This window comes from Brassica napus, chromosome A1, assembly GCF_020379485.1.
Source record: "Brassica napus cultivar Da-Ae chromosome A1, Da-Ae, whole genome shotgun sequence".
Lineage (NCBI taxonomy): Eukaryota > Viridiplantae > Streptophyta > Magnoliopsida > Brassicales > Brassicaceae > Brassica > Brassica napus.
In genome coordinates, this window is record NC_063434.1 from 13,918,140 (window position 1) to 13,935,364 (window position 17,225).

Consider the following 17,225-nt stretch of genomic DNA (forward strand, 5'->3'; position numbering starts at 1 on the left):
TAGTGTACATATACAAATTAGAAAGACAACATCACAAATGTACGGAATTAAGAATGCAAAATAAATTTCCAATGGGTGCAAAAATTCAACAAAACTCCTTACAAAACCTTTTTTGAGAAAAAAGGTGGGTGCACTTGCACCCTTAGTCCTCTTCTACCTACATTCACCACTACAAATATCTATTGTGAGTTTTAAGATCCACATGAGTATGATGAGGTGGAAGAAGTGTGAAATAAATGTTGGTGCCAAAGAAATGCCAAACCAACTCCTGGTGAATGATTCTCAATTTTTCATACTCTAAAATTGGCAAAACTTTGAAAGAACCAACTCATCAGTTTCTGATTACACTTTACCTTTCAAGAATGTACGTGTTATGATCATTTCCCATAACTATCTTGGTGAGTTGGCTCCCGACAAGATAATAGTTATAGAGGATATGGTGGGGTGACAAGAAAATGACAAGAAATCTTAGCACCATCTTCAAATCACTTAATCACTGTCAAATTATTCTTGAAATGACTGGCCATATTACCTTTGAATGGTTTAGTTCACCAAGGTCACCAGACCAGTGCAAAAGCGAGCATTTGGTACATCAATTGGCTACTGTCTTTTCTCACATGGATGCAAGGAATCAAGTATTGAATAAGTGGAGATTCTGAGTATGGCGGATTCGTGTGGCTACGGAATAAGTAGAACTACAAATGGAAAGAAACTACAAGGTAACTAGACCAAGATTCAATTTTCCTACAACAATTTTATTGAGTATGTGAGGTCACTGTGACCATTACGATCATTGAAGTCATCCACCTACAACACTTGTTTTCTATTCCAGCAACATGACAAGTTGGATCTCTTACATGAAAATATTTTTAAGCTCTGAAGATATATGGATCTCATATGGAAAGTTATTAAGCCTCAGATAAAACATAGAGATGAAGCCCAAGCCATATATTTCTACTTTCTCCATATATGTTAAAATTGTTAATTATTTAGGATTATTGAATATATCATAATTGTTTGACAAAAAAAAGAATATATCATAATTAAAACAATAGGTTCAGTCCCTAACTTTTTTTTGTCCATATTTTTCCTCTCTTCTCTAATTCTTTTTATTTCTGTCACAGATCAGATAAGCTTATCATGAACTTACCATATTTTGTAAACCATTAAATAATAACATATTATTTTACAATAAATTCTAAAATTATTGAGCCAATAATATACATATTTTTATTTGAAATTCTAAATCCATTAAAGTCAGCTACGAGTAACTCAGTAAGCTCCGCTAAGATATGAATTGAAACAAAACATCTTTTGAAACAAAAAATATACCGTAAAACATCTATAAATTCTCGATAAATTAATAATTTCTATAAATTAATAAATTTCGCCGGTTTAGATCGGTTCAAATTTAACAAAAATCAATAAAATAATAAGATAATAATTTTTAAAAACCATTCTATGTAATATATGGTCTCATTAAAATTATAAATTAATAATTTATATGTATACATATTCAATATAAGTAAATACCTATTATTATATTTTTTATTTTATATTCACAATAAAATTATCTTTATATTTTCTTAACACGTAATATATTTTTGATGAGATTTAATAATATTATATCTAAACACACAGTTAAGTTCAATGAAATATATATTATATATACTAAATAATATAATAAAATTAATATAAATGTCAAATTTCAAAAAAATAACAATTAATGTCTATACATTAAAATCAAATATTTTTTTATCTTAAAATAAATATATTTTAAAATAAAAAATTTAAATAAGAAAATTTTCATAAATTAATAAAATTTTAAAGTTTCGACATTATTAATTTATAGAGGTTTTATTGTAAAAACAAAAATAAAATTAGGAGAAGGGAAAGGATTTGTTTATAATTAAATAACTGTGAGTGAGTGTGTGCATAAGCGTACACGTGTCAGGAAGTGAACATGTATTCTCTTCCCTCTATCTCTCTTGTGCGACTCTAGTGATGACGATTCTCTTTCTCACATCCCACCTCAGACTTCCCCAGATAAAAAACCCTAATTAGCTAAAAGACTTTTGCCCTTTCATGTTCTTTAGTAGCATCACATCTATGCCCGACAAAGTGAAGCAAGAAACCTCTCGAATGGCGGAATTGCAACCAGGCAACGACAATAGCCAGCAACCCAACGGCGGCGTTCCTCCTTCTCTGCCGTCAACATCAGCCGAAGCTCTGGCCGGATCGAAGCGATTGAGGAGACCGAGCGTTAGATTAGGCGAAATCGGCGGCGAGCAGTACCAAACGGCGTACGATTCGCAGGTGAGGAAACCCAAGAAAGATATGAGCAAGTCGTCGACGAGGACTCGAGCTTTGACGAATTTGAGTTCTGGGTACGATAACCTAGGTGACGAAAGGGAAGTGAATGTCGATTCTTTCGGTGTCGGGAGCTGGCGGGTCAAGAAACGGGTCGGGCCGTCGACGAAGCGAGTGAGATCCAATTGGGTGTCGAGAGTTGGGGAAATGGATCACGGCGATGAGCTGGAAGGTGGGGGGTATAGGGATTTCAGTAGAGAAGATTCGGAGAGTCCGATAAAGGACGAGTCTTTAGTGAGAGACGGTGGTGGGTATTACAACAGAGAGTTTGAGTTGTCAGAGCCCTCCAATATGGAGGGAAGAGAAGGGGTGAAGATTTGGCTGCAAGAGCTGGGGTTAGGGAGGTACTGGCCAATGTTTGAGATACATGAGGTTGATGAAGAGGTTTTGCCGTTGTTGACCTTGGAGGATTTGAAAGATATGGGGATTAATGCTGTTGGGTCCAGGAGGAAGATGTTCTCTGCTATTCAGAAGCTTGGTAGGGAGTTCTCCTGATGGATGTTGGAGAATTTCGACTGTGTTTTTGTTGTTTGTTGGTGAGATAGTCAGACATGGCAATGTCTGAAAGCCTTTTCGTCCTTTTTGCCTTAGTATGCCATTCCTCTGATTGTTTCTCATCTTTGCTGTTTAGTTTTTGATTGTAGCATTAGCTACTGTACTAGTGTTTGTATAAGTAGAAGTGAAAAAGAAGAAGGTTTTCTACTCCTTTTGATTCGCCTGAGACGTTTCCACGGGTGGTCTTGATGATAAGGAACTTGCAATTGAATAGGTTAAGTGTTTAGCTATCTCAGTATGTAGAAACGGAGCAGGTAATTAGTTTATTTTGTTCACACAGCTTCTTTTTTTTTTTTTTTAAGAACATCGAAACAGTGAGACATGGATATATGATGATTTTAGGTTTGGTTGTGGATTAGAGTTAAATGTGAAAGATTGGCATTCGGGTTGGTAAAAAGAATCGAGTCCCACATGCTGACGATCTGTGGAAGCAAAGCAGAAGAGGAAAGAAGAAAAAAGAAACGATTGGTCTTTACATAGTTTCGTGAAGCACAAAATGTCATATCTGTTCTTAAAGAAGTCAACTATACAATTTTAACTGTGACAAAACCAAGGAACCAAAATGAAAGAAGGATCACAAAGTTTCAAGACAAGTAGAAGGGACACCAACAAAAGACGAACCTCTTCTGGTACTAGAAATTGATGATGCCATTACCCCCTCGTTTTAGTCCAATTTGATGGTATCTTTCACTTCTTCTTGCTTCTTTGGAGCCGCTGGAAAATATTTGATTCCGGTAAGGTCACCTGCTTTGCTTATAACCTGTCATATAACACGCACAAATTTATAATATACAAAATCAATTTGTGGATGAACTCGAATCATTTATAGTAAGTACTATGTATAGAATCGAGTTCTCTATGGTAAATAATATAGGAGGGAGAGAGCAAGTGATGCAAGCTTTTTGTTTACCTGTAGAGCTTTAATAAGATCTTCTCTCGAGTGAGATGCGGATATACAAATACGAGCCCTGGCTAGCAACAGAGGTGTAGCTGGGAAACCAACAACCACAACTGCCACCTGTTCACAGTTTTGAGCATAGATGTTAATGATCTCTGGTATGGGAGGCAAATTAAATATTGGGAGAAAGTATAATATAGTTCCACTTACGTTTTCTCGCAAGCATTCCCTTGAGAAGGCTGGGATTTTCGCAGGATTGTAAAGCATTATCGGCATGACTGGGGAATCATTGTCTCCAAGAACCTCAAATCCCATCTTCTGCAACTCAGCCCTGAAAAAGTTGCTGTTCTCCCTTATCCTTGCTAACTTTTGTGCACCTGCCCAGGGGTTTTAGCAGAATTTTGAGACACTATATATAACTTAAGATTATGAGAGCAAACCAAACTATAGAGATACCTCTGTTAGAACCGTCCTCTCCAAGGATAACTTTTATGGCCGATATGATTTGTTGCGCGGAAGGAGTTGAGATTGATGTTGCGTAAAGGTGAGCCGGGCAATGGTACTTCAAATATTGGATAAGGTCCTGCAGAAATTGAAAGCACCATTATTAGAACTTTGGCGGATTTCAAGATGAAGTGCACTACCACTTGCCTAAACAATATGCTATGTAAACAAAAAGTACATACTAATTAATTGCTAACCTTGGATCCGGCAATATAGCCACCACAAGATCCGAAAGATTTGGTAAAAGTTCCCATCATTATGTCCACATCAGCAGTGTCAACTCCAAGAAGCTCGCAAACTCCCCTGCCTGTTTTTCCAATTGCTCCAATGCTGTGAGCTTCATCCAAGTAGACATAAGCCTGAAACAATGTTAGAGAAATTAGCTTACAAGAACTCTTTTGCCAAAGAGTTTCTTAAACTCTCATCGATACTGAAAAAAAGGGGATGGTTTACCTTATACTTTTTGCATATTGAGACAATCTCAGGCAGTTGACAAATTTCCCCTTCCATGCTGTAAATACCCTCAACAACAACGATGATTTTCTTCCAGGGTCTGTGTGTCCTAGGTTGTCCCTCAGCGATTTGTTCTTTCAACACTCTTTCCAAATGCGCAGGTGCTGAGAAGCATAGCATAAAGGTAAGTCACCCTTCGATAAATACGTGGAAAGTGAAGGAGCATAAGAATTGCTTTACTGTTGTGTTGGAAGACACGGATAGTAGCTCCTGAACCTCGAGCACCATTGACAATTGAGGTATGGTTCAAAGAATCGCTTATTATCAGCCCTCCCTGTAAAAAAAGAGGGGGTAGCAGTTAGTAACAATACATAGGCGTTCGTTCACCACAAGAAAACAAACCTTTCCAATCAAGACAGGGATGATAGCGGAGTTGGTAGCGTAGCCCATGCCAGTGACAATAGCAGCAGGTTTGCCGACATATTTAGCAACACATTCCTCGAGTTCCGCATGTACAGAGGTAGTCCCTGCATCAACTCGGGAGCTGCAAGTACTTGGGGAGAATTTCTTCAAAGAGTCGATAACAAGAGGGGTGCAGTATTCATCATAAGAACCAAATCCAAGATAGTTGTAAGAGCCCAAGTTAAGGCATCTTGTGCTCTTTGTTGTTCTCCTGCAACCAAACCAACCAGTGGTTTTATTCTAAAGAGAGCTAAAGTTTCAACCTTTTACATGTAAACAATAATAGAAGGAGAGAGAGTGACTTGAGGGTCTTGTTGTTGTCATTAGAGAACCTCTCGACGACATCAACCCAAGCATCAGGTGCACTTGAGATGGGACGTCCAAAACAATCCTGAATGCGATGATACAAACGTCTGATGTAGAAATCCTCATGAGCCAAGCAGATCGGGGCGTATCCATGGAGGTTGTTGGTGCTCCACCAATCGAAGATTCGCCGGGAGTAATCGCGGAGCTGCCCGAAGGCGAAGAGCAATCCGTAGCTGAAGTAGGTCGATACAGCGGTTAGGTATGGGATCGTTATCATCTTCTTCTTCTTCTTCTTTTCCTCTCGGAATAAGATTGAATGATGATGATGATGATGATGAGATCTGGAAAAATCTGCGGGCTTTGTCGTCGTCACGGGAGAGAGAAGAGAAGAGAGAGATTTGAATTCAATCTCTTCCCCTTTTTGGTCAGCAATGAAAATGGATTCTTCTTCGGATCTTCTTCAAAACATTTCCTTCTTTTTCAATTTTCTAATTAATTAGTTATTTTTGGACACTCAGACTATTCAATAATTCTCCCCAACATTTATTCCTAAAATATTTTTTTGACTACTAAAATTAAAATCCCTCAAGTAAAAATGCACTCTATTCACAGCTCATAAACTTGTCGTTAGTTCAAATAGACTTCCATACAATACGTTAATTTTTAGTCGACGCGCAAATTAGAAAAGTCAAAGTAGGCCACTTGACTTTGAGCATGAGACCCCCTTTCCGCAACGTCGTTCTTCACTCAATTTGTCAAAATTTTCATATTTATTTTCGGATTTGAGCCAAACAATTTTTACCATGAATCATTACTAAGGAGCAAAAACGATTTAAGACATTGCAATTGCATTCAAAGATTTGTGATGATCTTTATTTTAGCTGTATTTGAGATCTTTAGAGGGTTGAGTGTATAATCCAAACGAGAAAAAATCTTAGGGATTCGAGTCACCAAATGGTCTATGCAGAAAACCAACTACAAACTAGCAAGTTGTTCTTGCCAATCATGTCTTCATGAAATTAGTTTATAATCGCTGCTACTTTTAAAGTCCATGACTGTTTATATTACTGCTTTAATTAATCAAAAGAAAACATAAACTACTCTTTTCATGTCCAATGGATCAATGGTTATGGACATCAAAAGGATACTGAAGATGTAAGATGTTTGTCCTGAAATAGTCGTTGACGTAGTTGATGAAGCAGATGTCATGTGAGTGGTGAAGACCATGTGGAGTCAAGGTGCTGAGATGGAGTCGCATAGAATTGGAAAGCAAGATAGTATTTTGGAGAAAAGAAAAGAAGAAAAAACTTGATGAACAACTTTATGACTTAAAGGAAAAGGAATAAATGCATTAAAAAAAAAGGAAAATTGCACTTAATGTTATGGAAGATGTTCATGTTGTCTTGGAGACTAAGGTATAGGGAATGCGGAGAATAATATAAGATAGCTATGGGTCGTATGTATCGAGAGATCTTATAGAGAGAGAGAGAGAGAGAGAGAGAGAGAGAGAGAGAGAGAGAGAGAGAGAGAGAGAGAGAGAGAGAGAGAGAGAGAGAGAGAGAGAGAGAGAGAGAGAGAGAGAGAGAGAGAGATAAGCTCTTGGAAATATTCTAGGTCGTGTTGAAGAAGTGGCTGAAGTACTTGACAGAAGAGAAACATAAACGGGTAACTTAGAAATCTTTCAGTAGCGTGTGTTAGGGTGTTAACATTAGACGTGTAAAAGCTGAATTAAGCATATCTTGTAATATATTGTTTAAGAGATTTCTAATAAGCATAGTAATTTGCTTGTGTAATTTGTCTCTCGATTTACCTTATGTATCACTCTACTGTGGTGTCATCTTGCAGTTATAGATACTTCTTGAAATTTCTCTTATTTTTTCATCTATCTTAATGTTAAATTTTTCAAAGAGTCTCTAAATAATTCAAACTTCCACTTTTTTGCAGTATTCAATGTTTTTTCCGAAGTTAAAAGTTCATTGAGATCTTTATACACAACTTGCATGAAACCATAAACTAATCTCATCTTCAATGTCATCTTCTTAAGAATCAAAACACGAGGAATTGTATTATTCTCCCAAAACCCATCAAAGAGATTGTTGTTTAAGTATCTCTGCTAGAGATGAGCATCAAAGAGATTTAGTGAGAACTTATTCTAATGAGACTTCTCGTAAAAATTTACCCTTGTAGAGAGGGTCTATGGGAAAATTTTAGTTGAAATAAGAACATGATCATAAGTTCCAATACAAAATTAAAATGTTGTTGCAGATAGGAGTTTAAGAAAAGTTGCAACTAAAGATTTGGTTCACAAATTTATTTATTTTTGGTAAAATGTTAAATTATTATACCAATTTTCAAATTTGTGACAGAAATTACATAGTAAACAAGTAGTAGAATGCGATAATGAAACTAAACAATTGATCCTAAACGGAATGAAAACAAACCTGAAGGTAGCATGACAAAGTCGAAGAGCCAGATTTGCTATGAGTCAAGCTTAGACCTTACAAACCGAGACTAGTCGCAAACGAGAGCCATGCACCACGAGCTACCGAGAGAAAATCACCCTCAAACCTTGAAACAACGGCTCCTGCAGCTTCCGACTGCACAGCCGAAACCAGGCTCAGAGGAAGAATTCAAACACGAAAAAACTCAAAAAAACCCGACAGCTAAACGAGAGAGAACCACCGAGCGATGATGCTGTCGTTCATCGAACCATCCCTGAGATTGCCGCCTCCATTCCAACTCATTGTGACCGTTTACACCCATTGAACCAAAATCTCATATAGAGATAGCAGACCGAAAGGTAGCTAACTCTCTGGTAGCTTAACCACAGGAGAACGAGCCGTCCGCTAGACCAACAACATCACCAGAACAAGAACAGGGTCCAAACCAACTAACGAGCTTATCCAAGAGCCGCCATACCTTATTTGAGAGAGATGAAGGTGTGAAGGACTCATGACACAGCAAAGACAACACCAGAACCACCGGGAAACTGCCCTGAAGAAGGACATGAAGAACTAGGAACACATCTGAAACGCATGAGCTGCCACACCACACGCCGCCATGACCGCCACAGGTTACCACTCAAGCTTGCCGGAGACAGAGAATCTGACTCCTGAGAAGCTCATGTGCCCACCAGAGACTACCAGTAGAAGAAGAAGAGACATATGCAAGATCCGCGGAACCTCACCATACATGATGCTGAGCTCAAGAGCACCACTTCAGTGCCACCAAATGGAGCACACCGAGCATGACCGACATCTCAACAACCACCACACTACACCTCTCAGCCACGCAAGACTAAGGAAGGTAAAAACGTTTCCGAACATAGACTCTCCTAAGACCGGAGATGTAGATTCGTGGAGGAGCTAGCGCCGTACTCAAGCGCGGAAACCTCCTGGTTCTGAACCAAAACCCAGGAAGTCGCCGGATCTGACCTGGAAAACACACCCGAGTCGAGCTTAGCAAGTCACAGAGAAAAGAGCACGAGGAGACGGAAATGGAGAAGAAGGAAACAAGAAAAGAAAAAAGGCCCGGCGGTCACCAAAAGCACGACGGTGACCGCCATAGGCGGATTTTATATGGCGGAAACCCTAACAGAAGAAGAGAGAAGGGAGAGAGAACGGGATAGAGAGATAATGAGTTTTAAGATTGATTTTGGTTATTGTTACCTTCAGATTCGATTTGCCTTGCCTCTCTTTCCTGGACTTTCCAGATCTCCATAAGATCCTTCGAGAATCCATAAGCTCCTTTCGCTTCCATCCTCCACTGAAACCGTCATGAAGATGAAGATTTACTCTCCGAGAACCACTTAAAACCTTTCGATTGCCCCTTTGAAGCCTTAGATATCCGGGATCCCAACCTTGAGAATCCATTAAGAAGAGAGAAGGGAGAGAGAACGATATTTTTCTCCTTTTTGTGTCATTTTGGTTATTGTTCGATATAAATATTGATTTTTGAGTTTATTCTCATTTTTTTCTTTTATTTTGGCCTGAGATTTAGAAATTGTTTAAGATTCAAAATTATTTAAGAGATACATACTTAGGTTAAGATCTGTGTCTTGTGCAGAATAAATACTTATTTTATATTTTTCTACATATTATGAAATAATAAAATAATAATATATATTAAATAACTAAGAAATCAGTTACTATTATGTAATAAATTGGCTTGCACATATAAATCAAATGACCGCTCTTGTTTATTCGTAATCATTTTAGAATAAATAAATCAAAACAATCAATCTTATCTATCGTATATGATATATAATTAAATTTAAACGATATAAAGTATATATATATTTACATAAACACCTATTAAAATAAAATTATTTATTGATATGATTTTATTATCATTGTATCTTATTATAGAAAAAAATTTAAACATTGATCCCAAAAGTTTATGTGAGACTTTTAACAGGTTTAGTAATTTATACTCGTTTTGAAAAATTCAAAATACAACATATACAAAAAAAATCTAAATTTTTAATATATGATTAATGTAATTGTGTAATTTATTTTAATAGTAGGGAATTAAACAAAAATGATAGAAAACATACAGATTATTAGCAAATCTTCATTTTTTAAAATCATTAATTACTATATATATATATCATAATCACATTAGGTAATTCTATATGTTTTATTTAAAGAAATAATATATAATAAATAGCCACCTTGCTTTAATTAATATCATATAATATCATATAGTTGGTGTTAAATATTTCTAGTGAGATATAAAAATCGAATTGGACCAACATGTTTTTCAATTTCAATACGAGGCTGACACGTATGACTAATTAACTACTTAATTGATTGACACATAAGCAATATGTCTTTTTTAATTATTACAAAATTAACCGGGGCTTCTAGCTCTAGTGGTAAAGGACTTACAGCTATGAGTACCGTCACCTGGGTTCGAATCCCGGCCACTGGGGAATTAACATTTCAGCATTGTCAGGGACAGATGACTGACACGTGACAATATGTGACTAGTCTGGATCACTTCTGTGGGGCTAAGATACCTCTGTATAATTCAAAAAAAAAATTATTACAAAATTAAAATTATATCTTTTCAAATGTTCCTTAATTAATATACATGAGATACCATGCATCTCACTTTTCTGCAAGTGAAAACTATGCATGGACAAAACGAGCCTTTTAATCCAGTTTTGACTATAGTTCAACTTCATGTTTCAATTGTCAGCTTTAAAGTCGTTATCACTAATGTGATAATTGTTTCTAATTTTTGCATTACTAGTAATGCACTAATTATATATTTTATGATACTAATACATATATTTTTGTAGGATCCTCTCAAAACTCTAAGCAAATAGCAAGATGAAAACAAATTTGTTTTAGAAATTAGAGGTTTGAATGCATAACATTCTTTAGTCCTCATGGCTTGCCACATTCAGAGGAGTATATCATATTTAGGCACACCTTCTCAGCTTTGCCTAGGCATTTTGGATTTTAATTTTTAAGCATTGTAAATGGAAACACCGTCGTATCTATTATCTAGCATCCGCGTTGGTCACAATTTGGGTTCCCGTTTATCGTCGTATCTACAGACCATCCGCGTTTCACAATAGGGCAATTTTCAAACTAAGATAAACCTACAAGCGATTCAAGAAGGCAACTCTTCCAAACTTTAATCCATGTCAGGACCATACTCAAATTGATGAAAACATACAATAAGATACATTACATAATGATCATCAGATGATAATCACTACAATAGTATGAGATTTTGCAAAATAAAAACATATATAAGGCATACTGAACTTGGGTAAAAAAAGATAACACAAAAAATCATCTCAAACGCTTAGAAGAAGAAAAAAACTACTCCCAAAAAATGATTGCACAAAATAAAAGCCACTTGATGTATTTTGATTCATTTTCTTCGGATTAACAAGGATTGAGAGATAATTATATATATAGTGAATGAAGGAGATTCCTTGTTCTGAAGCATTGTCTAAGGCATGACGCTAAGATCCTTGAAGTAATCATGCTCCAGGGCAGCTCTTGCGTTGATTCTTTTGGTGGGATCCATTAACAGCATTTTCTGTTACACAGACATAATATCATCCATAAACTCATTATATCTTAGTGATAAATATCCAAAAGTTTGGTTTTGCTCTTTTCCCGTTTTGGGTTTAGGACTTTAACCAATCCCGGTTATTGAAGTTTGTTCATGTTTCAGACTTGGTTTTGGACTTCTTCTTTTGCGGCACATTCAAGAAGCCAGAACCAATTTATTTGGTTTTGGTTTAGTCAAACAGCTAATGGGTTTAACTGTACAAACGGTTTCTAGTCCTAAAGACAGTATGTGTGTGTAAATATATATATGCATATGGTCAGTGAACTTACAGATAGGAGATCTATTCCCTCGGGATCCAGATTCGGGACAAAAGATTCTAAGTCCTGTTGTATAAGAAGAAAAAAGGCATGGGCATGGATCACAATATGTCGTGACATTTTGTCTACTGAAAACGTGATGCAGAAGTGAATGAAGAAAATTGAAGTACCGTTGGTTTCCATTTAGGCAAAGCAGATTTGTAATCGGGCAGCGAAGTTACACCGGGCCATGTATCTTCGTTTGGAGTTCCCATGATTCTGGAAAAGAGATAGAGAAAAGCATGGTAGCAAATTATCAGTTAACACTTCAACACTAGGCTCTGAAAATTAGATTTCAAGTTGAAAATGAGTTCAGATTCCTTTGTGATATAATTGCAGGCAAGGAAGTTATTTAAAATGTAGAAGTAGAAAAATGGATCAAGGAAGTTAGTTAGGAAACCTGAAAATCTTGAAGAGTTGATCAATCTCGGAGTCTCCAGGAAACAGGGGCTTTTGGGTGATCATCTCGGCAAATATGCATCCCACAGACCAAATATCAACGGGTGTAGAGTAATGATGAGAACCTAGGAGTATCTCAGGTGCTCGGTACCAGAGAGTAACCACCTACAAGGAAAGAAGCGAATATGAATGAAGCCAATGCCAAACAAGAATTAAGCTCTTTTTTTGGGCACCTCATGAGTAAATGTCCTGACGGGGATACCGAAAGCTCTGGCCAGTCCAAAATCTGCAAGCTTTAGTGAGTTTGTGGCGCGATCAATCAACAAATTCTGCGGCTTCAGATCACGGTGGAGAACCCTGTGAGAGTGGCAATACGCGATTCCACGGAGAATCTGGTAAAGATAGGTCTGCAAAGACAAGATGGAACAGCCAGCCAGTAATGATTACTAAACAATACAACAGACGCCTTTAAAAGTTTCCAAAGGACAAACTTTGATCATATGCAGATCCTTGGAGAAATCAGGAGAGGAGTCCATGTGCTTCTTGAGATCCAGGTCAAGATACTCAAAAACCAGATACAAACGCTTCTCGCTGTGCACAACATCCTGCAACCTACCATCAAAAACATTAGCCACCAGATTTTATTATGATTATAAAACTTGATTCTCTCTACTTGACAATGTTGCTGTGCTGCATTTCTTTCAAGAGGGAGATCTCTCTAATGGCTGTGCTAGGTACACCTTCATCCTCCTGCTCGAGCCGGATCTTCTTCAAAGCAATAGTCTCATTAGTCACCTTGTCTCGTGCCTTATAAACCACACCGTAGGTTCCTTCACCGATCTTCTCAACTTTCTCGTACTGCAACATTATCAGCACGATCAATCAACCGACAGATTCGTCAATGACTATGAACTTCGACCAACCTGATCCATAAGCTGAAAAGCAATCTCCCAACTTTGTATATCTGCAGATTGATAATGAGGCATAATCTAGTGAAACACTAAGAAATGCTAAACGGAGTAGAAAGAAGCTCCTTCGCTAAGAAATTGGATCGGAGGATAACCACATCATCTTACCGGCGACTATCCAGGCAGTGTGGAGAGAGAGAGTGACGGTCAAGAGAGTGGACTAGAGAAGAAGGCGATTGACTCAGGGTTTTCTTTTTCTTTTTCCTTTTCTTTTTCGTGTGCATCGAAAATTATGTTCGTTGTTTTTCTTAATAAATATTCTACCGGACTGAATTTACCTTACCACATTAAATCGGTTCTTTATAGTAGGCCTCAGACCGGATCGAGTATCCGGACAATTAAAAGGTATTCGGATCCTTATCCACCGGATCCATAATTTTAGTATCGTTATCCGAATCCAGGGTTTTCGGATGGATATCGGATATCCTTCTAAAAATTATAATATCCGGCGGATATCTGGATCTAGATTTGGATCCTTAAAATAAATAAATAAATAATATTAATATATATAATATTAACAATAATTTAAAATAAAAAATATATAATGCTTTGAATTATTTCTATGAATAAAATTACAAAATTTACATAATACTTACATATAGTATTATAAAAATAAAAATATATTAAATAAAATTAGTTTTTATATATATATAAATTACAATTTTGAAATATTTATTAATAAAAATTACGGATCCGGATATCCGGACTAAAAATTAAGATATCAGGATCCGGCATTGGCCGTTCCAGCATTTTACTATCCGGATCCGGATTCGGCCCCTCCGGATATCTGTATTTTCGGATCGGATCCGGATCAAATCTCAGATCGAATCTGAATCTCGGATAAAAATCACAAACCTACTTTATAGCATCAATTCGATATTTTATGCCGCATTAAATCGGTTCCTTTGTCTACCGCATTAAATCAGTTCTTTATAACACATTAAATCGGTTCTTTCGTTTACCACTACTAAAGGGACATTTTCAAAAATATATTTTTCATTATGTGGCAAAAACTTTTATATCCTTGTTCTCTCTCTCTATATATATAAGTTCGAATTATACTTTTTTTAATTCGAACTTAATTATATTTTTTTTTTGAATTTTCTTTTTGAAAAATCGAAAATTATCTTTGAAACTGTTTTTAATTTTTTTTTATATTTTTAAGTCTGGCAATTCTCTTAAAGAGCCATTTTTAAGTTTTTATGACAAAATAGTCCTCAAAAAAGAAAATAACCAAAATAGCTCTTTTTATTTTAGAATTTTTAATATTTATTTATTTTTTTTAATTTAAAATATTATCCCCAAAACTCCTCCCCTTAACTCTAAACCTTAAATCTAGATTAGTTAACCCTAAGGTAAAAATACATTTTTACCATTTAATAAAACTTATTTTGGTCATTTTCTTCATTGATGGTTATTTATGTGACAAAAACTTAAAAAAAACTATCATAGGGAATTTCTCTTTTAATTATGTACTTATAAATTTTTTAGAATCCTAAATTTCACATTCCAAAAATTCGATCCCATCCCTCAACTCTAAACACTAAGTCTAGATTAATTAACCATAGGATTATAAATGTCTTTTACCCTTCATTAAAAGTGAAGGTAAAAGTAGTATGTGTAAACATGAAAAGTTGTACAATGAATATAAGCTCTAAAGATTGTATGATCACACAATACAGAATAACTCTCTCACTACAAGAAAACACAATATTAACGACGGCCAAATTCGTAGTAACTTCCTCGTAAAAGAGGTTTTACGAGGAATTAGCGAAGAAACATGTTTCGTCGTTATTCGTTCATCGTAACGTATATTTACTCGCCAATTCGTCCTAAATTAGCGAGGAAATATTTCGTCGTAAAAACAAAGAACATTATTCGTCGTAAAAACCACGTAAACTTTCCACGTAAGGAGGATGCTACATCTCCTCGTAAATACCTCGCAAGCATTTCCTCGTAAATTACACGTAAATCTTTCTACGTAAAATACTCGTTAGACTTTCCTTGTAATGTTGACGTAAACATTTTTCTCGTTACTTCCTCGTAACTTTTCGACGTAAAGTAGTCGTAATTTAGCTACAAATTTACTTCGTTTTGATATTTCCAGAATTAAAAAATATAATTAAAATTATTTAATTTTTTAATAAAAATCTAATTTAAAAATAAAAATAAAAACAAAAATATTTTATACATAAATAAGTTTTGAATATAATACATTCAATGAAAAAAAACGAACTAAGAGTCGTTCATCGTCCGGTAGAATTCCTCACTCCTCCTCTCTACATCTGCGTCGGCATGTGTGTCTGATGATGAATCGCCTGGAATGGGATTTTGGGGTCGCATGTTCCTCAACAAGGACTCCCATTCCGGATTTGTGGCCGCTATAACGTCCAAGGAGCCCTCGACTCCACCCATACGAGTTGTGAACGCAGATCGCGTCGAGTCCAACTCGTTACGCAGCTGAGTGACTTCATCTTCCCGTCTCTGACCATAAGACGATGTCGCTCTCGGAACATCGTTGACGGAACCAATCTCCAATGTATGTCCTTTTTTCTTAGGGACAACCTTAAAAACAAAAAAAGAAATATTGTTAGTAAAAAGTTAAATTAAATGAATAATAAAAAATTTAAAATTTCAAAAAATTTACCTCCTCGTAAATCTTATCCACTTTAAGTGTGGATAAGGTGACGGGTAATCCGTCGGTGGACTGCTGGGTCAGCTGGGTCTGGCGGTCTTCAACGTGACCAACCAAGTCGTTGAAGATCTGCTCGGACCTAGCATCTAGAAATTGGCTCGCCTTCTTCTTGTGGGTCATCTCGTAAAGTTGCAAGAGAGACGAGAAAACTCCCATCTCTTTGGCCTAAAAAACATTTAAGAAAGTTAGAATATATATATTTACATATATATATATAAATAAAATTAATGAAATTAAATATTTAATTACCATCTCGAGACGGACACCAGCGTGGGGTTTTTGACCCGTAAAGTGAAGCATCTGCCCGTGGCTGTGCTCATCTACCGCCTGACGGGAGGCAGGGCAAGATTCGGCGACTCTAATGGAGTCAGGATCCCGCCAATAACGGATGAGGCCATCCCACACGTTCGTGGTGAGCTCAGGAGGTTTGCCACGCTCATATCCCTTCACGATCCAGTCACCCTTCCATTTGGAGACTGTGTCCAACAAGCGAGCTTGCGCCTTCGCATTAAACGCTTTCTTCACCCTATCATTGACCCCCAGGGACCAATGATATTTTTGCTGTAACAGAAAAAAAATTAAATTAAGAATTAGTTTTAAAAAATTTAAAATTCTAAAGGATAAAAAATTAAAGTATATATAATTAATTAATAGTAACTTATAGTGAAAATTTTGAACCACGTCTTTCTGACGTAGAACGACATCTTTCTCCAGTATGTGGCTCGGAGACGTAACCTTTGATCGACTCGGTTACGTTCCGAGCAACAGAAGTGTCACTCCCAAACCTGAAAAAAATAAATTTAAAGTATAAATTATTTATTATTGTTATAAACATTTTTTTTTTTAAATGTTACGTACCACAAAGTTCCGTCCGGTCGGTCGGGGTCTAAGACTGGTAACCCTTCTCTGCCTGGCTGAGCGAGAAGGTCTTCGAAAGTGTACTACGAGTAAGGAGCACTCGGCGGCACCATCAAATCGGGATGAATCCCGACCGACATCGGAGGAGGCACAGGAGGAGGCGCCTCTGGGACATGATCATGAGGAGCCGGCGGTGCAACGAATCGAGGAACCGATGGTGCACTAGAAGGAGGGGACATAGAGACTCTCTGAGAAGACTGAGTCTCGGGGACAGTCTCCGGACCCGAAGAACCGGGAGCTGAAGAAGACCGGTCTAAACGACTACCAGGCTCACCGAACATCTCTCTCTAATGGGGAGTAAGGCT

The 17,225-nt window shown here is 36.7% G+C and overlaps 3 protein-coding genes across 5 annotated transcripts; 1 reads left to right on the plus strand and 2 right to left on the minus strand.

The window, feature by feature from the left end:
- Window positions 1–1,938: 1,938 nt before the first annotated feature.
- LOC106447571 (protein bicaudal C homolog 1-A) lies at window positions 1,939–3,075 on the plus strand. Its single transcript, XM_013889526.3, has one exon. The coding sequence runs from the start codon at window positions 2,086–2,088 to the stop codon at window positions 2,863–2,865; it is 780 nt and encodes a 259-aa protein (XP_013744980.1). The 5' UTR covers window positions 1,939–2,085; the 3' UTR covers window positions 2,866–3,075.
- Window positions 3,076–3,373: 298 nt separating this feature from the next.
- LOC106447550 (long chain base biosynthesis protein 2b) lies at window positions 3,374–6,118 on the minus strand. 2 transcript variants are annotated; one of them, XM_048776839.1, is made up of 9 exons: window positions 5,545–6,118; window positions 5,183–5,453; window positions 5,021–5,114; window positions 4,781–4,944; window positions 4,525–4,686; window positions 4,280–4,406; window positions 4,034–4,200; window positions 3,836–3,943; window positions 3,374–3,685 (listed from the first exon to the last, which is right to left on the minus strand). In XM_048776839.1, the coding sequence occupies exons 1-9, from the start codon at window positions 5,823–5,825 to the stop codon at window positions 3,590–3,592; spliced, it is 1,470 nt and encodes a 489-aa protein (XP_048632796.1). In that variant the 5' UTR covers window positions 5,826–6,118; the 3' UTR covers window positions 3,374–3,589. The 2 variants fall into 2 exon arrangements, with proteins under 2 accessions (XP_048632796.1, XP_048632798.1); XM_048776841.1 differs by having other exon boundaries at window positions 5,575–6,039.
- A 5,103-nt stretch (window positions 6,119–11,221) lies between these two features.
- On the minus strand, window positions 11,222–13,560 carry LOC106447585 (cyclin-dependent kinase A-1-like). 2 transcript variants are annotated; one of them, XM_013889544.3, is made up of 9 exons: window positions 13,416–13,560; window positions 13,263–13,303; window positions 13,013–13,197; window positions 12,831–12,951; window positions 12,573–12,746; window positions 12,341–12,504; window positions 12,072–12,159; window positions 11,914–11,967; window positions 11,222–11,608 (listed from the first exon to the last, which is right to left on the minus strand). In XM_013889544.3, the coding sequence occupies exons 2-9, from the start codon at window positions 13,269–13,271 to the stop codon at window positions 11,519–11,521; spliced, it is 885 nt and encodes a 294-aa protein (XP_013744998.1). In that variant the 5' UTR covers window positions 13,272–13,303; window positions 13,416–13,560; the 3' UTR covers window positions 11,222–11,518. The 2 variants fall into 2 exon arrangements, with proteins under 2 accessions (XP_013744998.1, XP_048632808.1); XM_048776851.1 differs by lacking the exons at window positions 13,263–13,303; window positions 13,416–13,560 and having other exon boundaries at window positions 13,013–13,206.
- Between the last annotated feature and the right edge of the window lie 3,665 nt (window positions 13,561–17,225).